We start from the raw sequence: 23,477 nt of genomic DNA on the forward strand, positions 1-23,477 counted from the left end.
GGCCTAAAGCGTTTTATTTTTTGTTCTTTGTGGGTGTCACTTAGGGAAAAGTGAAATACTGACCGTGGAAGAGGCCAGTGTAAGAGCACTAATTTAACCAGACAACTGCTCGTACACACATTAATCTTTTCCCCTGTAGAGAATCATGCTCTGGCAAAACACTTCTGCTTTGTGCAGTTGTGATTTGTGCTTTTTTCCTCTTGTATTGTACTTCTTAAAAAGTTAAATAAAACATTATTTCAAAATCAGTACTGTTGTCTTGATTTCTAAGTAAAAATATCTAAACATCCATAAAGATAAATAACATTGAGGGGAAAAAAATAGTGTCTTGCTTTCAGAGTATATACCAAAAAGTTGTAATGTTGTAAAAAACATTCTTACCCTAATTGTTTTAGCATACATCTAACAAAATGTAATGACGTTAAAGCTGAAAAAAAACAAAACAAAAAAACCATTCCAATGTGGTAAGAACTTATTCTCTGAAAACACATTTATTTCTGAAGCAGAATTATCTTGCTTTATATGATTCCTAGACAAGTTTATAAGACAAAAATACTGATTTTTTGTTTTCTGTCAAAAAGTTCAAAAGTTCATACGTTTTATCTTAAAGAATGATTTTATGAACAATATTAGGGTTTAACAATTCAGTCAATAATAATATAATCTACCTACACATAACTTAAAGAGTCAAAAACATAACTTTAAATTTAAATATGCGGATACAATTCAGTACAAAAATAAAAGCAGTAAAATGTCTCAATACATAAAATTATTTTCAAACAGTTCAATGCTACAAACACAGTTACAGTTTTGTAACTGCAACACATATATAAACACGAGAGAGAACATTGGCTGGCCATAACTTTGCTCTCCATTCATTAAATGGAGTCCACTCTGAGTTTCCAACATGTTAATTTTGTCGTAGTGTAGATCCTGAATATAGTGAATGTCAGTGGGTCCAACTTTATAACTGAGATTCAAACGCAATGGGTCTATTTCTATGTATTGATATGTTCAGTGTTGCATTGCATTGCAACTCTTGATACAGGAGACTAAAAGTGGCAAGATGTTCTGTGAGGTATACCTGTCAAATTTTTTTTAGGTAAACTGCTGTCGTATAGTCACACTCAAACATTCATGAAAGGTACCTTTGGTAAAACTGGATGGTCTTACAATTCTTCCAGTTGTCTTGAAGTTACACAAACCGTTGGATGAAAAACATCCAGACCTTTTTTCATTTGTCCATGAGGAACCTCTTTAACATACAGGTCAGCTAAAGTTAGCAAGATCTGAAAACGTCATGGGTCCACATATAGACCATGTGTCACATCAGCTAAGCGTTGCTCGAGCATAGCCATCCTCTAAGTAAATGTGCAAATTATGACCTGTAATTAATTGCTCCCCGACACGATCAAGACCTTGTCTCCACGGATAGCGAGATGCGAGGATATAATCCACATGATCTTCATGGCTATTATCAAAGAAAGACGTTTAACAGTTTGTTTTCCTGTATAATAAGGCATTGTAGAGAACTGCACAATTCAATCTGTGTCCAAGGGACCAAATGCCCGTCACCTTTGTACTTTAACCAGCTGTACTTTAACTTTCTTGCACTGAGCCAAGCAGCGGTCTGGAAAATGTGAATTCTTCCACAGTGTGCTGTTGTTGTTAAATGTTCTGCCTGCCAGGAGCGACGTGCTATGATTTATCTCCTTGAAGAACCTGAAAGCAGACAATATTACAGTAATCAGATAAACGCCCCAGAACATGAAAGGCTTCAAATAGCCATTCAAAAACAACCCGAGATCATGGTTTCTGCACGGATTGAGATGGCAAAAAAGTAGTTAAGAAAAGTCTTTGCATATTTGCGGTTTAGAGATGTAGAGATTCTTAGTATAATTGCTAGGGGGTTTATCTCTTGTTGGCAACGTCGGATCATCCAATACGACGCAGTTAGATCTTTCCATACACTCTTCTGTGATGCTGACAAGCATTTGGGTCATGTTTTCTCGTATAACACGGACCACAACACACTTGGGACACATGAAAGGAGCAAATAGTCTCTGCTGGGTATATTCTCGAGCGAAGGACAATCCCTGTCATTTCCAAAACAAGATTACTGTGGAATCTGACAGATGTGAACTCAGAACTAAATACATATGTTGAATGATACTCGATGTGCAGAACTTCATTACTCAAGTTTATTTAAATAGTCCGGTTTACTTCAACGGTTTATGAGAAGTTACCTGAAATCATATGAGTCGCCTCATGTTATTTACTTCTGTGGTTACCGAGCAAAACACAGGAAACTCAGTGCAATAACACAAGAAGCACTTTAATTCAATTAACTCGGGTGACTTCAATAACTCAAGGCAATGGATCCAGTCTCACAGTGTTATGAGAGCAAATATTCCTGGCATAACACAGTTAAAGAAACTAAAGCTGAAGAAAACCAGACACTTAAACCTTGATTAATGGGGTTTGTGGTTAAAAAACAAGTAGAATGCGAATGAAAATCTCCTTACCAACCTGGTTGCGTGTTTTGTGAGATTTCTGCAGCCAGACCCGCCACTGATCATAAAGTTTGATGCTCATCCCGCTGCAACCGTAGGCGTGTTTGCGCACCCAGCCAAAGAACTGCTTCAAGTCCCGCCGCAACGTGGAGTTCTGCTGCCCTGCCTTTGAGTCACATGACCCTGTCAGCAGCCGCTCTGCAGGGCGAAAGACAAAAATCAACACATGTCCATCCAGGGAGACAAGCGCCTATCGTGCATGCATCAAGCTTATCGCAGATACAGGCCACAGTTTATACAGCCAACCAAACACAAGTTGGGATAAAAATAAATCCTTTCCATTTTAAATAAACAGCAGGTTTCTGAGCTCCAGATGTGGGCCGCTCCACAAGAGTTAATGTGCAGAGGAGTTAATCTGTTAATCTTCAGAAACAATCCTCTGAAAACATAATCCAACACTCCCCCGTGGCTTTCTGGCAAGCCACAAAATGGGGAGATGTATGACTAAAGTAATGCGTTGCATGTGCTGGCTGGTGTCTGCTGGACCGAGCATCGTCTCAGAAATATTTATCTGATTATAGGATGGACTGCACGACACATCCAAACTGTGAAAATATGACGAAGGCCAGCGAAGACAACATCTCAATCTGACTCTCGTTGCTACCATTTAACTAGAGGCGCTGGTTATATTTATTTATTTTCTATGTTGCTTTTGGGATTTCAGTCATTATTAATAACAAAAACAGTCAAATATGATGGGAACTAATTGGATTTGTATATAAGTTGAGCTAGAATCAAACCTCATGTTTCCCACATGAGGCCCATTGCACTACAAGACTGCTAGGTCATGACTTTAGACCTGTTGAAAATCATTCAAATTAACAGATTTTTCATGATCTACATGAATGGAAATTCAAACAGAATTAAATAGCTACAAGAAGAATGCATGATGTTTTTTTTTGTGTGTTTTTTTTTTTAAAGTGGTATGTATAATATGTTAACAGTGATTTTACAATTGATAAGTGCCCTTACCTGTTGTAAAATGTGGCTTTTTACTACATTTACATTTACAGTTAAATTCATCAATCGTGCACTTTGAGAACTCTGAGAGCTCCAACCCATGTTCAGAGGGCTTTTATAAAATTAGTTTGTAAAACTTGTGTGTTGGAATATCCCAGTCCTCCATGTCACAGCTTCAAATGGTTCAAAATGCTGCAGCCAGATTTTTAACTTGGGTCCGTAAATGAGAACATATTATTCCAATTTTAATGACTCTCAATTGGTTGCCAGTGGATTATAGAGTTGAATTTATAGTAGGCCTACTGCTGTTTGCTTTTAAATCCCTAAATGGTCTGGCGCCTTCTTATTTGTGTGAACTAAACCTAAATAAGCTGGTCAGATGCTTGTGATCTCATCCGAGAACAAGGCTGAAGTTGAGAGGTGACTGTGTGTTTGAAGTTTCTGGACCTAGGCTATGGATGGAACAGTCTTCCTTTATCTGTGAGATCTGTACCCTCCGGGTATGAGTTTAAATAGAAGTTTAGCATCAAATCATCATAGCAAAAAAAAAGTCATAGCATTTAAATCATCATAAACTATGTGCTTATTTTAATGATGTGTTTTTTATATATATTTTAGACTTTATATATTCTCTGTACTGCAGTCAACTATTGTTGGGTTTATTTGTGCTTTATAAATAAGTTATATGAAATGACTTTGCAATAAGGTCCCATTAGTTAACTAACAATGAGCGATATATTTGGTACTAAATTTATTTATCTTTGTTTATTATTCATTCATGATTATGTATATATATGTACTGCACGCTTTTTAAACACACAACAAAAATGACAGCGGTGAGAAAGCAGCAGTTAAGAAAGCATCTGATCATAGCGATGTGGATATGTTCTCTCCAATTGAAGAGATAATTGCTCTCCAATTCACCGGCATCATGTCGACAGATGAGGTAATTAAAATTACACTGTTATAATAGTTTGATTATAAAGTAGGCCTATATTTGAGACTATAGTCTATAAAGATCTGGCTATGTGAGACTATAGTTTGAATTAATCTCTTTTCTTTGCATGCCACATTGACATTACAGTACAGAATAGCTCTTTCAGCACTATCCTGAACAAAAACATTTGTTTCGTGTGTCATAGAACGGATAAGAGGCTCTCGGGAGCATGCATAAAAGTCACATCCTTTTGATTTTCCCGGAAAAAACGTCCTTCACATAAAAATCAGCATACAGGCTTTCATGGACAACCTAGGAGGTCGAGGAAGGTCTCGTTTTTTAAGTTTTGTTACAAGCTGTTCACACATTGGCAATAAAAAAGTGATTAATACATGAAAATTACATATAAATAAACAATACTTTCGCCAAGTAATATGGTTCATTAAACATTGCCAAGCAACACAAAAATGAACATGGAATGTGTGATCATATGTGTGCATTTTTTTTTTTAAATGTGGCTCATTCAATCAAGACCTGTTTTATAATTTCAATCAATAAAACAATTTTGGTTGCACTTTATGTTACAGTCCTGTTTCACATGTCCATATACTATACTTATTGTAGTAATTACAATAGCTGGGTAATAGCTAGGTACTTGTCCTGAACCTAATCTTAACCCATGTAGTTACCTTATATTACTCAGCACTTTCTTGGTAAGTACATTGAAAGTGCACATACTGTAAAATAAAGTGCAACCACAAAAAAAAAAAATCTTTTTTGCAAAAGAGCAAAGTGATACCTCTGTACTTTGATATTTACCATGGTATTTACCTGGTACTTTAAGAAATACCATGATATTAGCACTGTAAACTTCCCAATAAAATAAGTTCCGCTAAGTAACCGCTTTTGCAAGGATAGCGTAAATGATCTTTCTCTTACCACTGTGTGGTGTTGAGGCTGCAGTTGGGTGACTCCAGTCACTCCAAATGCCAGCTTTCCTAGATCCCAGAATCCCTACCGGATTACAGCGCACCTGCACAAAATACACTGTGCCTGGCCGCAACCCTGCCAGTCTGCAGGAAGTCTGGTTCCCAACATCATCCACCACCTGCAGAGAAAGACACCCAAAACAGTCTGTTACATCAAACACCTACAGCGGCCGCATACCACACACACACACCGTTACCCTAACAGGCATATTTAATGTTCTCCATAAGAAGGAAAAAAAGCCATTCACTTTCAAATCCTTAAGCAAGTTCACACAAGCCCATTTACAAAGAAGAAGAACAAAGAAATTTCCCCCTTTTGTGCTCCTGGGGAATATACCAACGTATATCAGAGAAAAAGACAGGAGGTAAATGACAGGGACACACACATAAATAATTGGCCTGCCTCCTGGCTCTACATACACAGCGAGCATCAACACTACCCTGAGAGAAAATCTGTTATCTATTACTTATTACAGATTGAGTAATTGCACGGGCGCAGACGGCATCAACGAGATGTAGACAGGGCCATGCCAGGCCCAATGCTTCCTCTTTCCTGTGTGCTAAAGCAGAGGTATACTCGGGATTCAAATGCAGGAATGTCGAAACAGCCTGGGCCCCCTGTAATTATTTACAATCCCGGTACCCCTGAATCAGTCCCTCTCCGCGGTCCATTTCCAGACTCACATTTCAAAAGCTACAAACACGGTTAATATGCACAGCTCCGTAATCCGAGGACCATCATTACTATTGGAACGTGATGAGTGGCAGAATGTTAACATCATCAGGTTGCCGTGTAACAGGCATGCTGGGTAATTATTTCCCTTCGCACAGACTATGTAAGCAATCTGTGGGGTTGAGAACGGCCCGGGTGATAATGCAGCTTTCTAAAGCGCTTTGAAAACAACAGATAATCTGCTATGATGTGCTTTTGATGGTCACTGTCATATTTTGACTTTGTTAACTATGTAGGACTGTGCAACTGACAGCACAGTGATGGGTAAGGGGGGGAAAACATTATGTAACCCAACTCTGCCCAGCTTTCAGAAGGAAACCTGCCAACTGATTGGATCCATATGAGCGAAATGGGGACAGCGAAAGCTTAAGTTTATTTGAAGCCCTAAAGTTTAACCGGACTCTTCCGTGGCCAGAGGACTGGAAACCATGTGCTGTTTTGCTACAGCTGGAAATGACGTTTCAGACAAGTAATACAAACACCCCAAATTCTACTGAAACATGGCTGTTATCTTTTGAACCGCTATAATTAATCATTGCGCCACTCTGCAAATGCTTTAACATTGAGAAACGTAGCTGACTTGGCTCCCATGCATGCACAATTTGCACTACAAAAACAAGTGGGTGTGGTAGTGGGAATATGGTAATAGTAATGAGGATAATGGGCATTGCAGTGCGTATGGTGGACGCTGACGAACTGTGCTCACTGATCGAGAGTGCTACTGTACCTTCCAGTCGCTGCTTTCCTCCAGTCTGTATCTGATCTGGTATTTGGCCTGAAAGAGGAAGTCTTTTAGTGCAGGCGGTGTCCCCCAACGCACGGTCAGCTGGTCTTCCAGGTCGCCCACTCGGCTCACTGTCACGTCAGTCGGTGGGTCTGTTGTCACTGGGAGAGGAAAAGAGAGAAAAACATAAGGTTGCGACAAACGCTGCGACAAAAAGCACCTTATTCTGTCTATCTATCTATCCATCCATCCATCCGTCCATCCATCCGTCCATCCATCCATCCGTCTTGTAATTAAGTTGAATTAAGTCTAATTCTTTACATTCAAATTACAATTCTGCATCCTGTTTATGAACCGTATGAAATAAATAACACACTAATTGACTGGCACAGAAAAAAATTATTCATATAGTGTCACAGCAGTCTAAATTGTACGGAAAACACAGAAACACAGAAAGTGTATAGATTTTGTGATCACAATTTCTATCTATCCATAACTACCGATTATTGTAATATATAGTTCTGGTCTCATGGATATCTAGTTTACTTGCTACTTAAGTGGCTCAAAAAAACTTAAAAATGTTGCCTTGTGATTACTGCATCCGATAAATTGCATCGGATCTTCTAAAAAAAATTTTTTTTTTTAAATGTGTGCCTGCCTTACTTCCAGTTTGCAAAACAAGCCCATCATTTTGGAACTGGTGATGTCAGGAAGCTATATCAATTTTTTGTGGGCAAACTGGCCAATGAATGAACTTCAGTCTGCAGGCTGAGACTTTTGTTATGTGATTCAACTGAGATTAAATATACCAATATTCTCTTCTCTTCTCTTCTCTTCTCTTCTCTTCTCTTCTCTTCTCTTCTCTTCTCTTCTCTTCTCTTCTCTTCTCTTCTCTTCTCTTCTCTTCTCTTCTAGTTAACTAGTCGCTCAGTATTTTTCCACTTTGCATTTTGGTGTAGCTGCTATAAAATCACATTGCATAGATAATGCTTCACATTCCAAGTAATTGTAGTTTGCTTGGATCTCAAAGCTGTTGTTTAATTAACTGGTAACATAAATGAGCATTGTCTCTATTGCTAAGGAGGTGGAGGCACTAGGTGTGGTGGCTGTGTCATGACTATGGCATGTTTCGAGGAGCACCCACCTTCCTCTTACTGCACTTTCCATTCAAAATTGCCCTGCCTCCCCCTTCAGGTGCAGTTACACTGATTTATACAAGCAGGATGTAGAAGTTTATAACTTTTCTCATCTCCTTCTTAAGGACGCGGGGCTTTAGTTCAATGTTAAGGCTATTTCAGTTTCATTTCAAATACTTTCTAATGTCTTGCCAAGACACAATGCCCCTCAACTTAAGTCCTAACAATACTAATTCCATTTTTATTAACATGTTTGTCTGTTTGAAGAGATTATGTGCAAGCTTGGCCTGCACTCAAAGCACATAAGATCTTAAGGATTCAACAAAACAGACTTCACCCTATTCCAGTCACATTGCTAACCAGTAGCTCCAGGCAGGTCACGGTACTAGGATTAGTGCAAAACTTTGTAAAAATTCCACTCGTCTGTAAAGGAGGGGGCTGCAGAGTTTTCCAGGTATGTGTGAGTAGGTGGTAGATACTGTGAGGCAAATGGTTACGGATGACGCTGCGATGGACCGCTGCAATTCGTCATGCCTCCACCCACTTTTACAAGGAGTGGCGCTCTCACGTTGCACGTGGCCCTCTCGTATTGCATGCTGCCCATGAGGAGAACACCTGGGGCTTGTGTCTAAAACGGGTTCAAAGGTCAGGCACACTCACCCACGTCTAAGATATCCAAGTAGATGACATCAGATGTTGCAGTTCCGAGTTGGTTAGAGGCCTCCACCCATATCTCGTAGGGCGTGAAGAGGGCGAGGTCGCGGGGGATGTAGCATGTGTACGGCTCTCCCGCGTTGTAGTCCTCACACTCCTTTTCTCGTCCATACCACCTACAGGTGAGCAAACACAGTTTATTTTCGAAAAGGTTCCGATACCTTTTTGGACACTGTACATTCGTAGTGATACGGCTGTGATCTATTGTGGGATCCCTATGTGACGGCTTTTTTTTTTTTTTAAGCCAATGGAAGAGCCAATCATAGTGTCAAACGTGGGAATGGTTCCTTAATTATGGATTATTACTTCAGGTTTGGGAATGGGGAAATGAAAATTGCTGTGTCTGGAATCTGCATTCCATCTGCTCACTGAGCATGAAAGCCAATGTTAATTAAAAAAAGAACAAGAAATATAAAAAAACAAAAAGAAAAAGAAAAGACTAACAAAAATTAGACTAATGTTAAGTAATATTAGAAGTAATTGTTTTCATCAGTCTTTCGTCCTGACAAAAAAAGAAAAAAGAAAAGAAAAGTACAATATATGGCATGTGCCCATCAGAAGGAATTATGAATTATCCACTGTCCTCCAGTGAATAGGCATGTGGGAACATGAAATATACAAACAAGATAAGGCGTGAATTTGAGAAGAGGCATTAACATGAGTGTGAATGACCTGTGGCACTGACCTGAGCTTATATTTGAGTGTGTATTTTGTCTTGATGAAGGTTTCTCCCTGGCCCCCGGGGGCCCATCTACAGGTGAGGTCTTTAGTGTTCCTGGACCAGCAGGTAAGATTCACAGGTTTCTCAGGAGGCACTAAAAACAAAAAGAAAGGCAAAGAAAAAAAGAGTTTTCACTGAGCTGGAAGTGGAAAGTGACTCATGCCTCTCATAACACCTAATTAAATATGCACTAATTATACTTGATGATTTCCACTACATACAACACCAAATTCTGTACTGTAGATAGTATGGAAAATCACTTAAAAGCTTGATGTTCAGAATTTCAGAAAATAATCAGTTGGTTTAAAGTCAACATGAACAGAGTTTGCAACCCATTTTACTTTTGAAGGACGAAACTTGATTTTATTCAGTTGGTAAAGATATACATTTAGATTTAATATAAATATCTTACATTATATTTTGTATTTTTTCAATATTTTTTTTAATTTTTATATTATATATTTTATCTATTCTATATATTATTTTATACATAGATCATATTTTAAATATGTACAATATTCATCAAAGAATCGTGAAAAAAATTATCATGATTTTTACAAATATATTAAGCAGTCAGTTTCAACTGTAAAAACAAGAAATGTGTCTCGACCACATCATTAGCATATTAGAATGATTTCTGAAGGATTGTGTGACACTAAAGACTGGAGTAATGATGCTGAAAATTCACCTTTGCATTACAGGAATAAACTACATTTTAATATCCATCAAAATAAAAGAGTTGTTTTAAATTGTAATAATATTTCACAATATTACTGTTTTTTTAATCAAATCAAATAAACTCAGCCTTGGCGAGCATAATAGATTTGAAACGTCTCTTAAAAAATAAGTCATTTCAAAAGAAAAGAAGTTTAATGAACGTTTATAAATACTGCCTTTTTTGGAGTAATGTGCACAGATGAATCATTCACAATAAGATCAGAAACATGTATTAAGAAAGTAAATAAGGTCAATTTTGACTTTGTGTTGACTTTAAATATTTTCAATAATGGATGAGTGTCTTCAGCTGTCATCCTCATTTAAGTTCAGGAATGAGGCCAAGATTCCATTCAGCTGAGAACAAAAGACACTGCGTCTAAGTGTAAGACTGTGATTATATGAACCAAACCTTACAGTGGAGACCTCAGAGATGTAGAGAGCTTGAGTCAACACAGTACTACACACACACACACACACACACACACACACACACACACACACACACACACACACACACACACACGTCTCTCCATTTCTTGCTTTCAATCCTTTTTCCAAATGACCAGACACTCGCTTCCTTGACTTTGTCTCGCTCTCTCAATTTCCGCATTTGTGTGTGTGTGTGTGTGTGTCTGTGTTTGCAATTTTCCATACTGCCACCATTCCATGTAACTTGACAAATGCGGTACATTTGTTCAGTCATACGCGTCAGTCGAGGAAAGCGCCTATAATGGACCACACAGGTGCTAAAAGCATAACAGTGGAACAGATAGCTATCTTAAGGGGCTTAAACAACTCTCGAGTTCATTGGCGGACAGGCAGAAAACATTAAATACTGCAACAAATGTGGCCCAGTGGCAGGGGGTCAAATCATAAAGACTGTCTAATACGTCTAGGTCTGACCTATATTCCCCAAGGCTCCAAGCTTACCCACAAAATCCATTTAATTGTATTTAAGTTGGACTGCGCTCACAATCGCCAATTAAACACACTCCGCGGTAAATGCGAACAATATGGTAGACAAGACTCACTGCCAACATAGATGCAGGAGCCGGCCAGCACATGACCCCCGCTGTTATGGCACACAAGGTTGTCTCCGGAGCGTTGGCGGGACCCGGAGAGCCGCGGGAGGGTGACACTGAGCACGGAGGGGCTCAAAACGCTGTAGGTGCTGCTGGGAAGACGCTTCCCGTTTAGTGTCCAGTAGAGTGAGCCTGCGTGAACGCCGTGGTCTGGATTCACTGAGCATGTGGCTGTCAGGCTGGAGCCGATGGGAAGGGCAGGGTCTTGAGGGTAGATTGTAGCCACCTCTGAGGGAGGGCGAGATATAGCAGGTTAGAGCTGGAAAGAGGCAGCATGGTTATTATAGGCTGTCTGGTTATGGGTGAGTTCAAATTATATGATGTTGAAGGAGGAGACCGACCGACCGACCTCATGACTAACACATCAAAAAGGTTGATAGTGACAGCCTAAATCAGAGCAATGTGGGATATGCAAGATGATCACAAAAGGAGATGATATCCATTTACTATGAAAGGGAATACTTGCAGTCAGATGGTCCGTCTTCATCTGACTGTACATTTATCTAACCTATTAGATCGACTAACTAACTGAATAAATAAATAAATGCACTTAAAATAAATGAATGAACATTAATTATATAATTTGCACATGAAATATTGGTTTGAGATTTTTTAATTATGTGAGAAAAAAAATATGTGAAACTAGCACAGTGTTAAAAATAGTGCTTGCATGATTCAGTGTTTAAATAATACAGTTTAGCGATCATTAAAAAATTATTTGGCCATAGAAAGCTGCGATTGACCAATAACAATCATGTATTCCCGATAGCTGCATAACTGTGCATTTTTTTTAGTGTTTCAGAAGACATCTATCACTGCGCTGAATGATCCCAAACAATCAGCAAAATAAAAACTCACACACAATTATAATTTTATAAACCCTGCTGGAGTTCATTATCACCCTTGTAATGTGACAGTGGAATCCCTCAAAAAAAAAAAGCGTTAATTCAACACAATTGGGTAATGGATGTGATGAGTGAACTGCCGTGTGATTACATGTAATTACATCAAGACGGATAGATAGACTAACCTTAAAAGAGAGATTACATATTCAGCACACATTCAGAGTGAAATCTTCTCTCCGTATGAAAGGGGAAAGATACAAATCATTTATTTTATCTTATAACACTAATGAAACAGGATCTGTATAGGGAATGTATCACTGTTGAATAGTCTTCAAAAGGTGCTGTTTCATTTAAGCAGATTACAAAATTCAGACTCGAAAACATTTCACTTTAAACTGTTTAGTGACAGTAGCAATTACAAGTATTTATTGCAGGTGTTTGAATAGGAAATGAGCAATAAGATATTTGGTTTCAGATCAGAAGATCTCATGAGGTAAGCCTGTAGTCCTGTCATCACTAATGCAATGGCGAGGGAAACTCAGTAAAGCTTGGATGCACATCTTACCGCTGAGACGGTGAACAGCGGGACCACCCTTTGGACATTCCTGCCCGTGTTGTCAAACCGCAAAGATCTTTTAAAAGGTTACTTCTGTCTACACATTTTTTTTTTTCCCTTTTAACTCTGTTTATATTTCACTGAGGCCCAGAAAAAGTCAGCCTGACGTTTTTGCGTTTAATGTTAAACTGTATAACTAGAGGAGAGGGAAGTGTAGTCTACCATCATCAGTGGCTGTAATGCACTTCACTTTCTTAATTCCCTGCCTGGCAGTGAAGGTGTGAATGAGGCAATACTTCATTAGATGTAATTACTCTCAAGCTTCCCCTCCACCAACACCTGCGAATGTCACGTAAGGGGAATGTGCTAAACGCTTGCATTGTAAATGTATTTCTCAATAGCTATTAATAATTTAGCCCTTTGTTATTTACAACGCAATTATGCCCTTTGATCCTGATACATTGTTCTCTGCGATTCATTAAAAGCAAATTAAACTTTCACAAGCACCTATATTTCACCAACAACGAAAATAGCTATGAACAGAACTAATCATCTCTGTGTTGATTTGAGGTGAACATTTTCTTGCAGTCACATATGTTTTACAAAAAACAAGCTTAAGAAACATGATGTCAGGGTTTTATTGTGGTTCATAAGGCTGAACCCTCCATGTGTTAAATTAAATATGTATGCTCTGACCTTTTGAAATTGTGGTAACCCCTAGTAGACTTTTTCAATATAGTGCAATATTTTGCACCGATATAGATACCATCAGTTGGCCAATTTGTAAACCAAGCAGTTTAAAACAACAGCTTTCCAATGTAAATAAAACATTTAATGCTGTTCTCTAAAAACTAGCCTATGACATTAATTAAAAATATGTTAAAAATGCAATTCATACAAAAATGACCTGTATACACATCTTCTACAATAAACATGTTTCCAGTTTAAGGGTTACAAATTAACTAATTAATTAAGATGATTTTGACATTTTTCTAGGGCTTAACGTCTTAAGGTAGTGTAACTTTCTACACTAAGAGCTGTAAAAAAATTTTTTTTTCAAATATTGTAAAACATTTTAACCAATATTTAAATACCCAATTTTGTTGTGATCATGTGACAATAAAACAATGTTTTGTTAAAAAAATAATTGTTAATTTTTTTAAATGCATCGATACAATAAAAAGTTCCTGAAAAAAAAAAAAACCTGGTACATCCTCATTTGTTATTTATCTATACAAAAAAAATAATAATACTGTGCTTAATTCGCAGATGCTGGATACCTACTTTTTAAAATGTATTTTTTTATTATCATTGTACGTAACATTAAAAATACCTTAACATTAAAAAAACTTAAAAGTAAGTTACTATTCTATCCAAACTATTATATTTACCTATGTGAATTCAATACTGAACGCGCCAAGTCCCCAAAATCCCATTCGATGAAAAAGGTACGTAAAAACACATGTAACACACACATAGAGAGCTGTAAATGTACTCACGGGTGGAAGACGACAACACGCCGGCAGCACAGAGCAGCAAAAACAATAGCCAGATCATCTTATGACAAATGTTCGCTTTCTTTCTTTTAGGATAAGAGAGTCTTATTGGTCTATGCAGGAATATTTGATCCACGCATGCCACACCGAGTCCAGCTCCAGTGCACCCGAACAGTTGATCCCAGCGTCAGTTCCTGAGCTGCGGGCGTCTCGCGGATATTCCAGAAGAATGAACTTTAAAGAATATCCGCTAAATGTTCTGTTAATGCGACAGTGCATTCGTCCTCTTCATTTACTTTTGGCATCGTTTACCGTGCTGAGGCTCTCCACTGCTAGGAAACATCCAAGTTTATACTTTGCAAGCTCCTCCCATGTCTTCCCACACAGTTCCAAGTCATTTTTGCCTCTTTCGTTTTATTCCTCCCTTCCTTCTGTCTGTGCCCTCCTCTTGTTTCCCTTTCCTCGTGAATCCCGAAGCTTCAGCCTACCTGTGGGTCAGAAGAACAATCTCTTAATGGGAATACTTTCCAGTTCAGCCCTTTTATGGATAGTCACTTGAAGCCGAGTAATTACATTCTGTGTTAATTGACTGGAAGGAGTAAAAGTTTGTCTGACATACTATCTGTAATATGAATATTATATTTTAATTTGAACAGAACAGAATAAAGGTAGATGATATGACCCTAAAACGGGAGAAAAATAATATTCGTTTCTATATTCCATTCATATGCTCAAATGTTATACAGAATATAAAAAGAAAAACTGTTTTTGAATAGGCTACATTTTATATAGTTTTGCCAATTGTTCTGATGGGGGGAAAAATGCAATACAAATTCTGTAAATATAATTATATAGATATAGGTAATGTATAAATGTAATGCAATTATAATTAAATTAGTGCTGTCAAATCGATTAATCACATCCATAAGTTTGTTTATATTATATATATATATGTGTGTGTGTGTGTGTGTGTGTGTGTGTGTGTATAAATATACATATACACACACACACATATATATATATATATACACACACACACACACATATAAAACACTTTTATGTTAGATAATTAATCACGATTAATCAATTTGAGAGCACTAAATTAAATAGAATTATATAGAGAAATAATTATAAGAGCAATTAAAACAATATTTCATTAACATCTGGGCAATCGTTCTTCTATGAAAATGTGAAATAAACTGAATTAAATAGAATTATTTAAGACAATAAGTTTCCAAAAACATAAAAAATGTGATAAAACTGCATTTCTCTCCTTTTTTTTTTGTCTGTACAAAGTTTAAATCAATGGAAAATGCATGTCAATTCAATACCAACGCCTCAACGTTGTCATGACTAATGTTTGAGTAATGGTGATTATGAGCAGTTGGAGATGTGGTCCTAGTCATTGAGTCACTCATTCGGTGACAATGTATATTTTGAAACAATAACCATGACAGTAAGTTCGCCCGTGGGTCAAGAAAATCCACAATGCAGTGCTTTATTCTATTATTGAAAAAACGCTTGTTAAAGCCTGGTTTACCGTTAGTTCCACGCTGGTTCTGTCTCGTAAATGAGTGAGTGGACTTCCTTTCCAGTTATCACCATACAATGCTATAACAAGAGGGATGTCATCCAAAGTCTATGAATGAACGGGGACAAAGACCATTCATCTAACAGAGCTGGAGTCTCGAGAGAGCTCCCACCACATTCATTAATTCTGCCCTTATCCTATAACTTCATGCTTATGTCTTCTAAACAGTTATTTAAAAGATCTGCACTTCTAAACACCACGTTCCTAAATAAAATCTATAAACTAACCTTCCAAACAGTTTACTCATGCATCATGCCTATGAGTAATGCATAAGAGTCAATGCATGCTTAAGAATGTTATGTCATATAAATAGCGCACCTCAGGAAATGCACATTTACAAAGCATGATGATGTAATCAGAACAACCTCAGCAGGGTTGAGATGAATGAAAGCCGTACAAACAGATTAACAAGATATAATTATCAGTGAATGAAGTAGCTGTTGCTGGGAAATACGTGACTATTGCATGTGGTCATTTTACACAGAAATAAGCTCCAGATTTCAAAGGAAATTGTCTTACTATCATCTGCCTCGGATCTTCGAGTCTTTAGGAATATAATCCAGTCCATTAAACGACTTTGGATCAACTTGAAGGGCGAGAGTGATTATACTTTTCGCTAAATCCTAAAAGATGGGACAATAATCCAAAACATTAGCTATGCAAATCAACTACAGGAGAGAAAGAAAAGGAGTAATTGAGTGATGTGTTAAAAGAGCTCTGCTTTGGAGACAGAACAACAAAGATAGTTAGAAACAGAAAAGCAAACAAGAACTTCCTCCAAGCAAATGAGTTCCAACATAAATCTCTCGGCCAATTCACCGACTGCATCTGATTGGACACATACCCGGCTAGGTGATGCCAGACCAGAACATGACTTACACTTCAAGGAATTGTCTGTATCTAAGAGGACATTTATCCTCCAGAAGCCTGCTCCGAGACAGCAAAACACACCATAATGAGACAGGGAAGCATTGATTACCGGGACCCTGTGATTTAGTGGGTGAGCTCTGGCATGTGGAACAAATTATCCCACCATAAAGATTTCAGTGGGAATTCTCTTCGGGACACAGGCTTTGACTCGCGGCATTCAAGCCGAGTGTGAAAGTATTGGCTGCTTTGTTTTGAAGCCCTCCGAGGAACCCAAATTGGACATGCAGTAATATAATGATGATTATCCAATGAGGGGTAAACCTTAGTCCAACACACCTCAGCATTTTATGTCCAATCAACTTGGCCGACACAGAAACCCTCTTAAAAATGTCTGGAAAGCTGGGAGAGGCTCCAGCTCTGCGAAACATGTGCTGAAATCACTGTAAATCAAGCAATTTCCTCTTAATACACAGAGACAGTCACTGACCCCAGCGGTCCAATCCTCACTGATTGGGAGAAAATGTTTGTTTGAAGTAGGGTCAAAGCCTTTCCAGACTCGGCTAAGCTTTGTTTACATTGTAATGTATGTTATAATGTATTATTATCTTTCTAAAGAACAGATAAATGTGAATTAACATGGGATGAACAGTCAAAGAAATACAAATCAGACCATCATTTCTGACAGATACCCCTGAAATAGTTTCTAAAGCCAGAGAAGCACCTTTGGCAGCACCCCCCTCCCCGAATAATGCATGACAGATGTATATCAACCATACACTCGGCGATGGCAAGATCTTGCAAATGTGTAGCCGAAAATCCCATGGAACACGGAGTTGTTAACTTGCTCTTTCTCCTCATTCCATCTGGATTCAATGTGCTGGGTGAAATGCATCGACAATCAAAAAGAATACAATATTTCACCCTTCATTCTCTTTTTTTGCCAATTTTTTATTAATTCCCCACAAACCATTACTCCCTATAACCTCTAACTCAAACGGGTTCTGCACTCTCAAGTAAAGATATTTGGGGAATGTTTTGTTGTTCAGTTCAAATACATGACTCAAAGCCCTAAAATATCTCAACTCACCCAGGGCTTTTGATTTGATTAAGAAAACAGAGCTAAAGTCAATGCATAATATAAACATGTAGGCAAATTAATAGATAAAAAACTATTCTGTGATCATTTACATGCTCTGATTGTTCTGCCAAAAGATGCTGTTCAAATTTTTATTTATACATCACGATGCTTTTGTTTTGTACCGTCTAACAACATACAAAGAACAAGAGTCGCATAAAGCAAATCTCCAGGCAATTGAGCTGCGTGTCATTCAGAGGCAACCATTAGAGGGAGCACAAACACAGTGTGTTTAACTCAGTTTGACAATTGATTCCAGGATTGAGAATTATACAAAATTTATAATGAAATCTCCATAGTTGCATGCAAGCAGTCAGATCATCTTAACAAGCCCATAAAACATGTAAAAAATGGTTATTTAGCCAATTTTCACTTGCAATTATTTTTTTTTAGAAATGAGCCATTGCATTTCAGTTCATTGTTACTGTTTTTTGTGTTGAATAATCAAGCTACAAATTGCTTTAATACACATTACCAATGAATCTTTGAAGCAATCAGACACAATGTGTTTTTTATATGATAAATATAATATAATTATATTAATATGATATAATATGCCATTAAATAGAGAAACAAGTAGAGCGGGTTGTATAATGGGATGGGGGTTGTCTGGAAAAGTGCTGTGCATGCAGGGTCATCAGTCTATCTCATGTTCTTCTGAACTGCTGTGTCATTGTCTTTATTCTCTTGGCAGTAAAAGAGCACACCTGAGGTCTTGCACGCATGACAAGAAAGTGGTTTACATATTATTGCAAGACAAAGTCTAGTATCTTGTGCAGTATGAAAGAACACAAAATAACAATTGCACCTGTCCTCAATACCAAATGTTGATATTTCATTGTGTTTCTAAACAGTAAAAGGTGGCAGATGAGTGGATTATTTATTATAATTATCATAGCAATCATATAGTTATCATAATAAATTGATTAAATGTTAAAAAATACTTTCATGGAAATGATAAAAAAAGAATTTGTTGCTATCGCTGCCATATAATGCTTTGCATATGTACCTGATCTTTCTAACAGTAAACTTTGCTGTCCTTTGTTGGAATATTATTTGCTCTTGCACCTCCTGCTCTTGGTGGAATTTGCATGTTCCTGCTTCAGTGACTTCCTTAATACTATGACAAGGCGAGAATCAGCAAAACAAACCTCAGAAATTCTTCTAAGGTCAAAGGCCTGGGTGTAACCCAACAAGGAATAAGAGCTTTGGGAAGCCTTTCAGGAATACTGTAAAACAATCTGCTATCTGCCAGAGATCCATAAAATCTGATATTGGCCTATGCTATTTATATATAAAAACAACACTCTTAATATGAAGGATGTAAAAAAAAAAAATTACATTCTACATAGAATCTCACACGCAGGACTATTATCCATAGCTAATGTAAAGTTAAGTAAATTTGTCGTGCATAGCCTATAAGCAACGATTTAATTAAGTCATTTCTGTTAAACATTTTCCAATTTTAATATTGCCATTTTACTGCACAGCTTTCTGTCAACATTGTTAATCACTACTTTTGAGGAGGCTGAAGTTCCCTGGTTAAAATGTGGATTAGCTTGTTCATTATTGTGGAATGCCACTCACCATATAGCCTATGACTCACTAAAGCTTCAGGGACAATTAAAATCCCAACAAGCCCACACAAATACACTGCAAATACAAATTTCATCTAGGATTAGGAAGAGGGTTTCCCAGTGGGTGTCTGTTTACTTTTTACATAACAACGTTGAGAATTCTTGGCAACGAACTTGTCAATTTTTCCAGACCGTGAAGCACTCAGCCTCAGAGATGGATTACCTGAGACGAGTATTCAAATGACAAATGAGATCAACTGACAGTCCTCGATATATTTGCTTTCGGTTTGTCATTCAACCTGTATTAGGTCTCGTTCAACTGAATGAGGAGTTGCACAGTCATGCTGATGTCAATGGCAGGCACTCTCTGTGTGTTTGGAGCGCTGCCAGCGGGAGCGGGAGCGCGCTAGAGTGTGCACGGGCCTCCTTCACCAGTTCGCTCTGCTGGCGGGCGCGCGCCGCGCGAGCGTGAATTACAGTGTACGCGCGTTTCTCACACACAGGCAGTTGACAGCTGGAAGGCGGTGGAGCTTCGCGGCACAGCAAACTTTCGTTTTTTTCGTGTGTGCTTTGCTTTGACGTTTTACGCGCCCAGCTACAGGAACATTCTGTTCGTGAATGCGCGCGGAGGGCATTCACCTCTTCATTTATTAATTTTTATTTTTATTTTATCAGCATCATTCTTTAAATAATCTATACTGACAGTACGTAAGTGGAGAACTGTCGCCGGTTCCTGATTCAAGGTGAGTGTTTTTAGCGGGTGTAGATAGATAATTGCGTTTGGTGTCGATGGAGACCTGCACGCACTTGACACGGGGCTAACGTTAACTAACTAAAAGTCATTTTTTTGCTTCTCGTCGTATCAGCACAATTTTATCAGGGGTGCGATAGCCCACGGTGTAATGATGTCACATTCATTAATATCTCGGATTACTGCTTCATGTTTTTCCCCAAAGGAAAGTGCTGACAGAGTAGTTTTGTTCTTAATAATGCAATATCACACGAGCATGTTACTGTAGTAGCACTGTACTGATCCAGCTGTTGGCACGAGACTGCGGTGCTGATATTTACTACTACAGCATGATTCATAGTGTAATATTATACAGTAGTTAAAAATATCGAGTAACTTACGTTTCACGCAAAGTTTGGCGAGTTAGTTCGTGCATTTCTTTTCAGCCAAAAGAAAATAGTTCCGAAATAAGCCAAAGCGTCAAGCTTTGGGTCTCGCCAAGCAACGAACATGCTAAAACCCGGACTGGAACAGCGTTTATGAGTGAAGAGGGGCGACCCCTCCCCACGCTCGAAGCGTTTTGTAATCACTGGGCTTGGAGGCAATTCCGGGTTTTCTATTTAATGTCATGCTACTTTCACGAGAAACCCAGTGGAGTGGAGTATCAGTGGAGTATCAGTTTCATTTCAGTTAGTGTTTTTACGCATTTTTACATTTATAATGGCAATAACAATATTATTTGTGAACTAATTTTCAGCTTTTCTTTTTAATAGTCAAACTTATTTTCAGCAGTCATCAAGCTTGTACTGGTCACAGACGAAGATGTAGGCCTACCTTTAACTTCACCAAGCAGATTGCTCACTAAAACCACCCACAGTCATCATGTTTTCAGGCCATTTCCAGTTTGATTTTGACTGAGGCTGAGTTGTTTACTTACTTTTTAATTAGTCTTCCCATTAGCCATCATTGTCTTCATTCAGGCCGATTAGAGAACGCGCACGAAAACAAGAGGTGGGATTTACTCACATCCAATCATAACCGATCGTATCCAATCATAGCGCGATGGAATTGCATACTCTAACGTCCCTTTCCCCTATTCATTCTCTGTTACCCCCCATCAAATTCACCCCATGCTTTGGGAATCTGTTAAAACTCAAGGGGCTCAGGGGAGACAAGAGAGATGCAAATGTTCAATACATATAGTTAAACAGGAAAATAGTGCAAAATATAAAGTGGCCCCATCTCAGCAAGCCAAAATGTGACAGTGGCAAGGAACTCGGTGTTGACTATTAATAAACCTTCTTATGAGACAGTTGAGAGAAAAGCCTCAGTGCCCATTATTATAACTCTATTTCCATTTGTGAAAGAAAACATCAACACACCATAATGCTAGTAGGTGTTGACATGAAGCCCAACCTGTATTTATGACCAAATAATTAAATTGTTCATTTAACAAATTCGTTCAAAACATATTTAATAACAACAGCACTCATACATTTTATTTTTAGCATCATATTTTTTATGCCTCTCTAGTAATTTAGTTTTTATATATTATTTATTTACAAATAATAGCTAGAAGTTCTGTTAGGGATAAAGTACTGTACAGTTAGCTGGTCATTATTGCAAAAAATAAAAATAATAATAACTCTGACAGGGTGATCAGGACTTCATAAGACTATCCTGAAACTCTCTCACACTGACCCAGGGCCATCAGGCGATCCTTATTGTTGAGCCCTGAACTAATTCAATTATCATTAGTCATCTCTGTGAATCACACTGCACTGCATTCCTATAGTGTGTGTGTTTGTGTGTGAACATGTCCTTCTCTTTCCGAGTTAACTTATAGGTCACAATCATTATGCAAAAAGTTCAGTGTATGTAGTGTACTTAGAAACTTTATCTGAACAAAGGCTTTCCGGTCAGCCTGATTCTAGGTCAGTTATCACTACCCTTCTATGCACCCTGTGTCTTTATGATTCACAGTTTTCCCTGTAGTCATGAACACGTTGCAGACTGACTGTCTCTTTAACAGAGCAATGGAGATGTGTTATGGTGCAGTTATTAATGAAGTGTTTTGTGCACTCAATAACCTCAGCTATATAACTGTGACACAGTGGAACTTCACTCTCCCTCCCTCCCTCCCTCTCTCCCTCCCTCCCTCCCTCCCTCCCTCCCTCCCTCTCTCCCTCCCTCCCTCTCTCTCTCTCTCTCTCTCTCTCTCTCTCTCTCTCTCTCTCTCTCTCTCTCTCTCTCTCTCTCTCTCTCTCTCTCTCTCTCTCTCTCTCTCTTCAAGTGATGACCACTTTGTGTTGTTAAACTCATTGTGGCACTCTGTGCAGAAACCGCTCTTATGTGCGCTCCACGTGTTTCCATTTGTTGGTAGTCAAACTCCAGCTCTGATCACGGCTCATGTCCGTACGCAAAGCTGAACAGGCAGAGGTGAACGAACAGCACTGACACTGTAACGCAATCTCATACATAATACTGCGTAGTGATTGGATTAAGAGTGTTTATTGTCATGAATAATGCAGAGAAAAGCTCACAAAATGATGATGTTGACATACTCTCCAGCCACGGCGGCCAATCACCACTCCGAATTAACGCATAGGCCTATACCTTACTTTTTGTGACGTTGGTTCAACTTTTCTTTTTAAACCGAAAGAACGAAATAGCTAAGAAAATGAAACACTTCCCCCTTAATAATAAAGATAATGAGTGTTATTGTTGTTTTTATGGATGTGTAACCGGTACATATCCGTTGATATCTAAAACAATTTGTTTTAGGGTTTTATGACTTTTATGACCTTTAGAGGGATAGTTCAATTATGATAATGTGATTATTCATATAATCTGAGCCATAACTGCAGTAAAATGCATGTTTTAATTGTACCATGTAAGTGTGTATATATATGCTCTACGTTGCCACTGCCAAGTATAAGGGGCTTTCCTTGCCATTAATGCTTGGATAACACACCTACGTCTCCTTCGATTAAAAATAATGGCTAGTGTGGTGGTTGCGATATACATAAACCTATACCAATATCCGTCACCATGATTTTTGGAATGACTTATCGCAAGAGGAAAAATTGCATTTTAGTCACGTAACATCGATTAAAGGGTTGGAATAATGCCCCTTTTTACAATATGTAAAATAAGTCTCTGCTGTCCCCAGAGTGTGTATGTGAAGTTTTAGTTTAAAATACCCCACAGATCTTTTTTTTTACAGCATGTTAAAATTGTCCCTTTTTGAGGGTCAGTAAAACGCGTCATTTCGTGTGTGTCCCTTTAAAGGGGTCATATGATGGTTCTGAAAGGAAAATTATTTTGTGTATTTGGTTTAATGCAATGTGTTTACGCAGTTTTAGGTTAAAAAAAGTAATTATTTTACACA

The 23,477-nt window shown here is 38.1% G+C and overlaps 2 protein-coding genes across 3 annotated transcripts in view; one reads left to right on the plus strand and one right to left on the minus strand.

Annotated features, from left to right (window-relative positions):
• Positions 1–20,618, minus strand: crlf1a (cytokine receptor-like factor 1a). Of its 2 annotated transcripts, XM_084119637.1 has the most exons (9): positions 20,488–20,618; positions 14,187–14,671; positions 11,236–11,514; positions 9,452–9,581; positions 8,713–8,882; positions 6,920–7,077; positions 5,410–5,578; positions 2,530–2,711; positions 1–1,722 (listed from the first exon to the last, which is right to left on the minus strand). In XM_084119637.1, the coding sequence occupies exons 2-9, from the start codon at positions 14,242–14,244 to the stop codon at positions 1,699–1,701; spliced, it is 1,170 nt and encodes a 389-aa protein (XP_083975763.1). In that variant the 5' UTR covers positions 14,245–14,671; positions 20,488–20,618; the 3' UTR covers positions 1–1,698. The 2 variants fall into 2 exon arrangements, with proteins under 2 accessions (XP_083975763.1, XP_083975764.1); XM_084119638.1 differs by lacking the exon at positions 20,488–20,618 and having other exon boundaries at positions 478–1,722; positions 2,526–2,711; positions 14,187–14,550.
• Positions 19,834–23,477, plus strand: part of keap1a (kelch-like ECH-associated protein 1a) — a 14,851-nt gene continuing 11,207 nt past the window's right edge. The window contains exon 1 of the mRNA XM_084119635.1: positions 19,834–20,099. The gene's annotated coding sequence lies outside the window, so the exon portion shown is untranslated. The remainder of the gene's footprint in view (positions 20,100–23,477) is intronic.

The sequence above is a fragment of the Abramis brama genome (assembly GCF_963993115.1).
Source record: "Abramis brama genome assembly, chromosome: 7".
NCBI lineage: Eukaryota > Metazoa > Chordata > Actinopteri > Cypriniformes > Leuciscidae > Abramis > Abramis brama.

Coding starts and splice junctions, on each gene's coding strand:
- crlf1a (XM_084119637.1), bottom strand. CDS start 14,244: ATGATCTGGCTATTGTTTTTGCTGCTCTGTGCTGCCGGCGTGTTGTCG. Junction 11,515..14,186: donor CGTGTTGTCGTCTTCCACCC/GTGAGTACATTT, acceptor GCCCTCCCTCAG/AGGTGGCTACAATCTACCCT. Junction 7,078..8,712: donor CTTGGATATCTTAGACGTGG/GTGAGTGTGCCT, acceptor TTCCTCTCCCAG/TGACAACAGACCCACCGACT.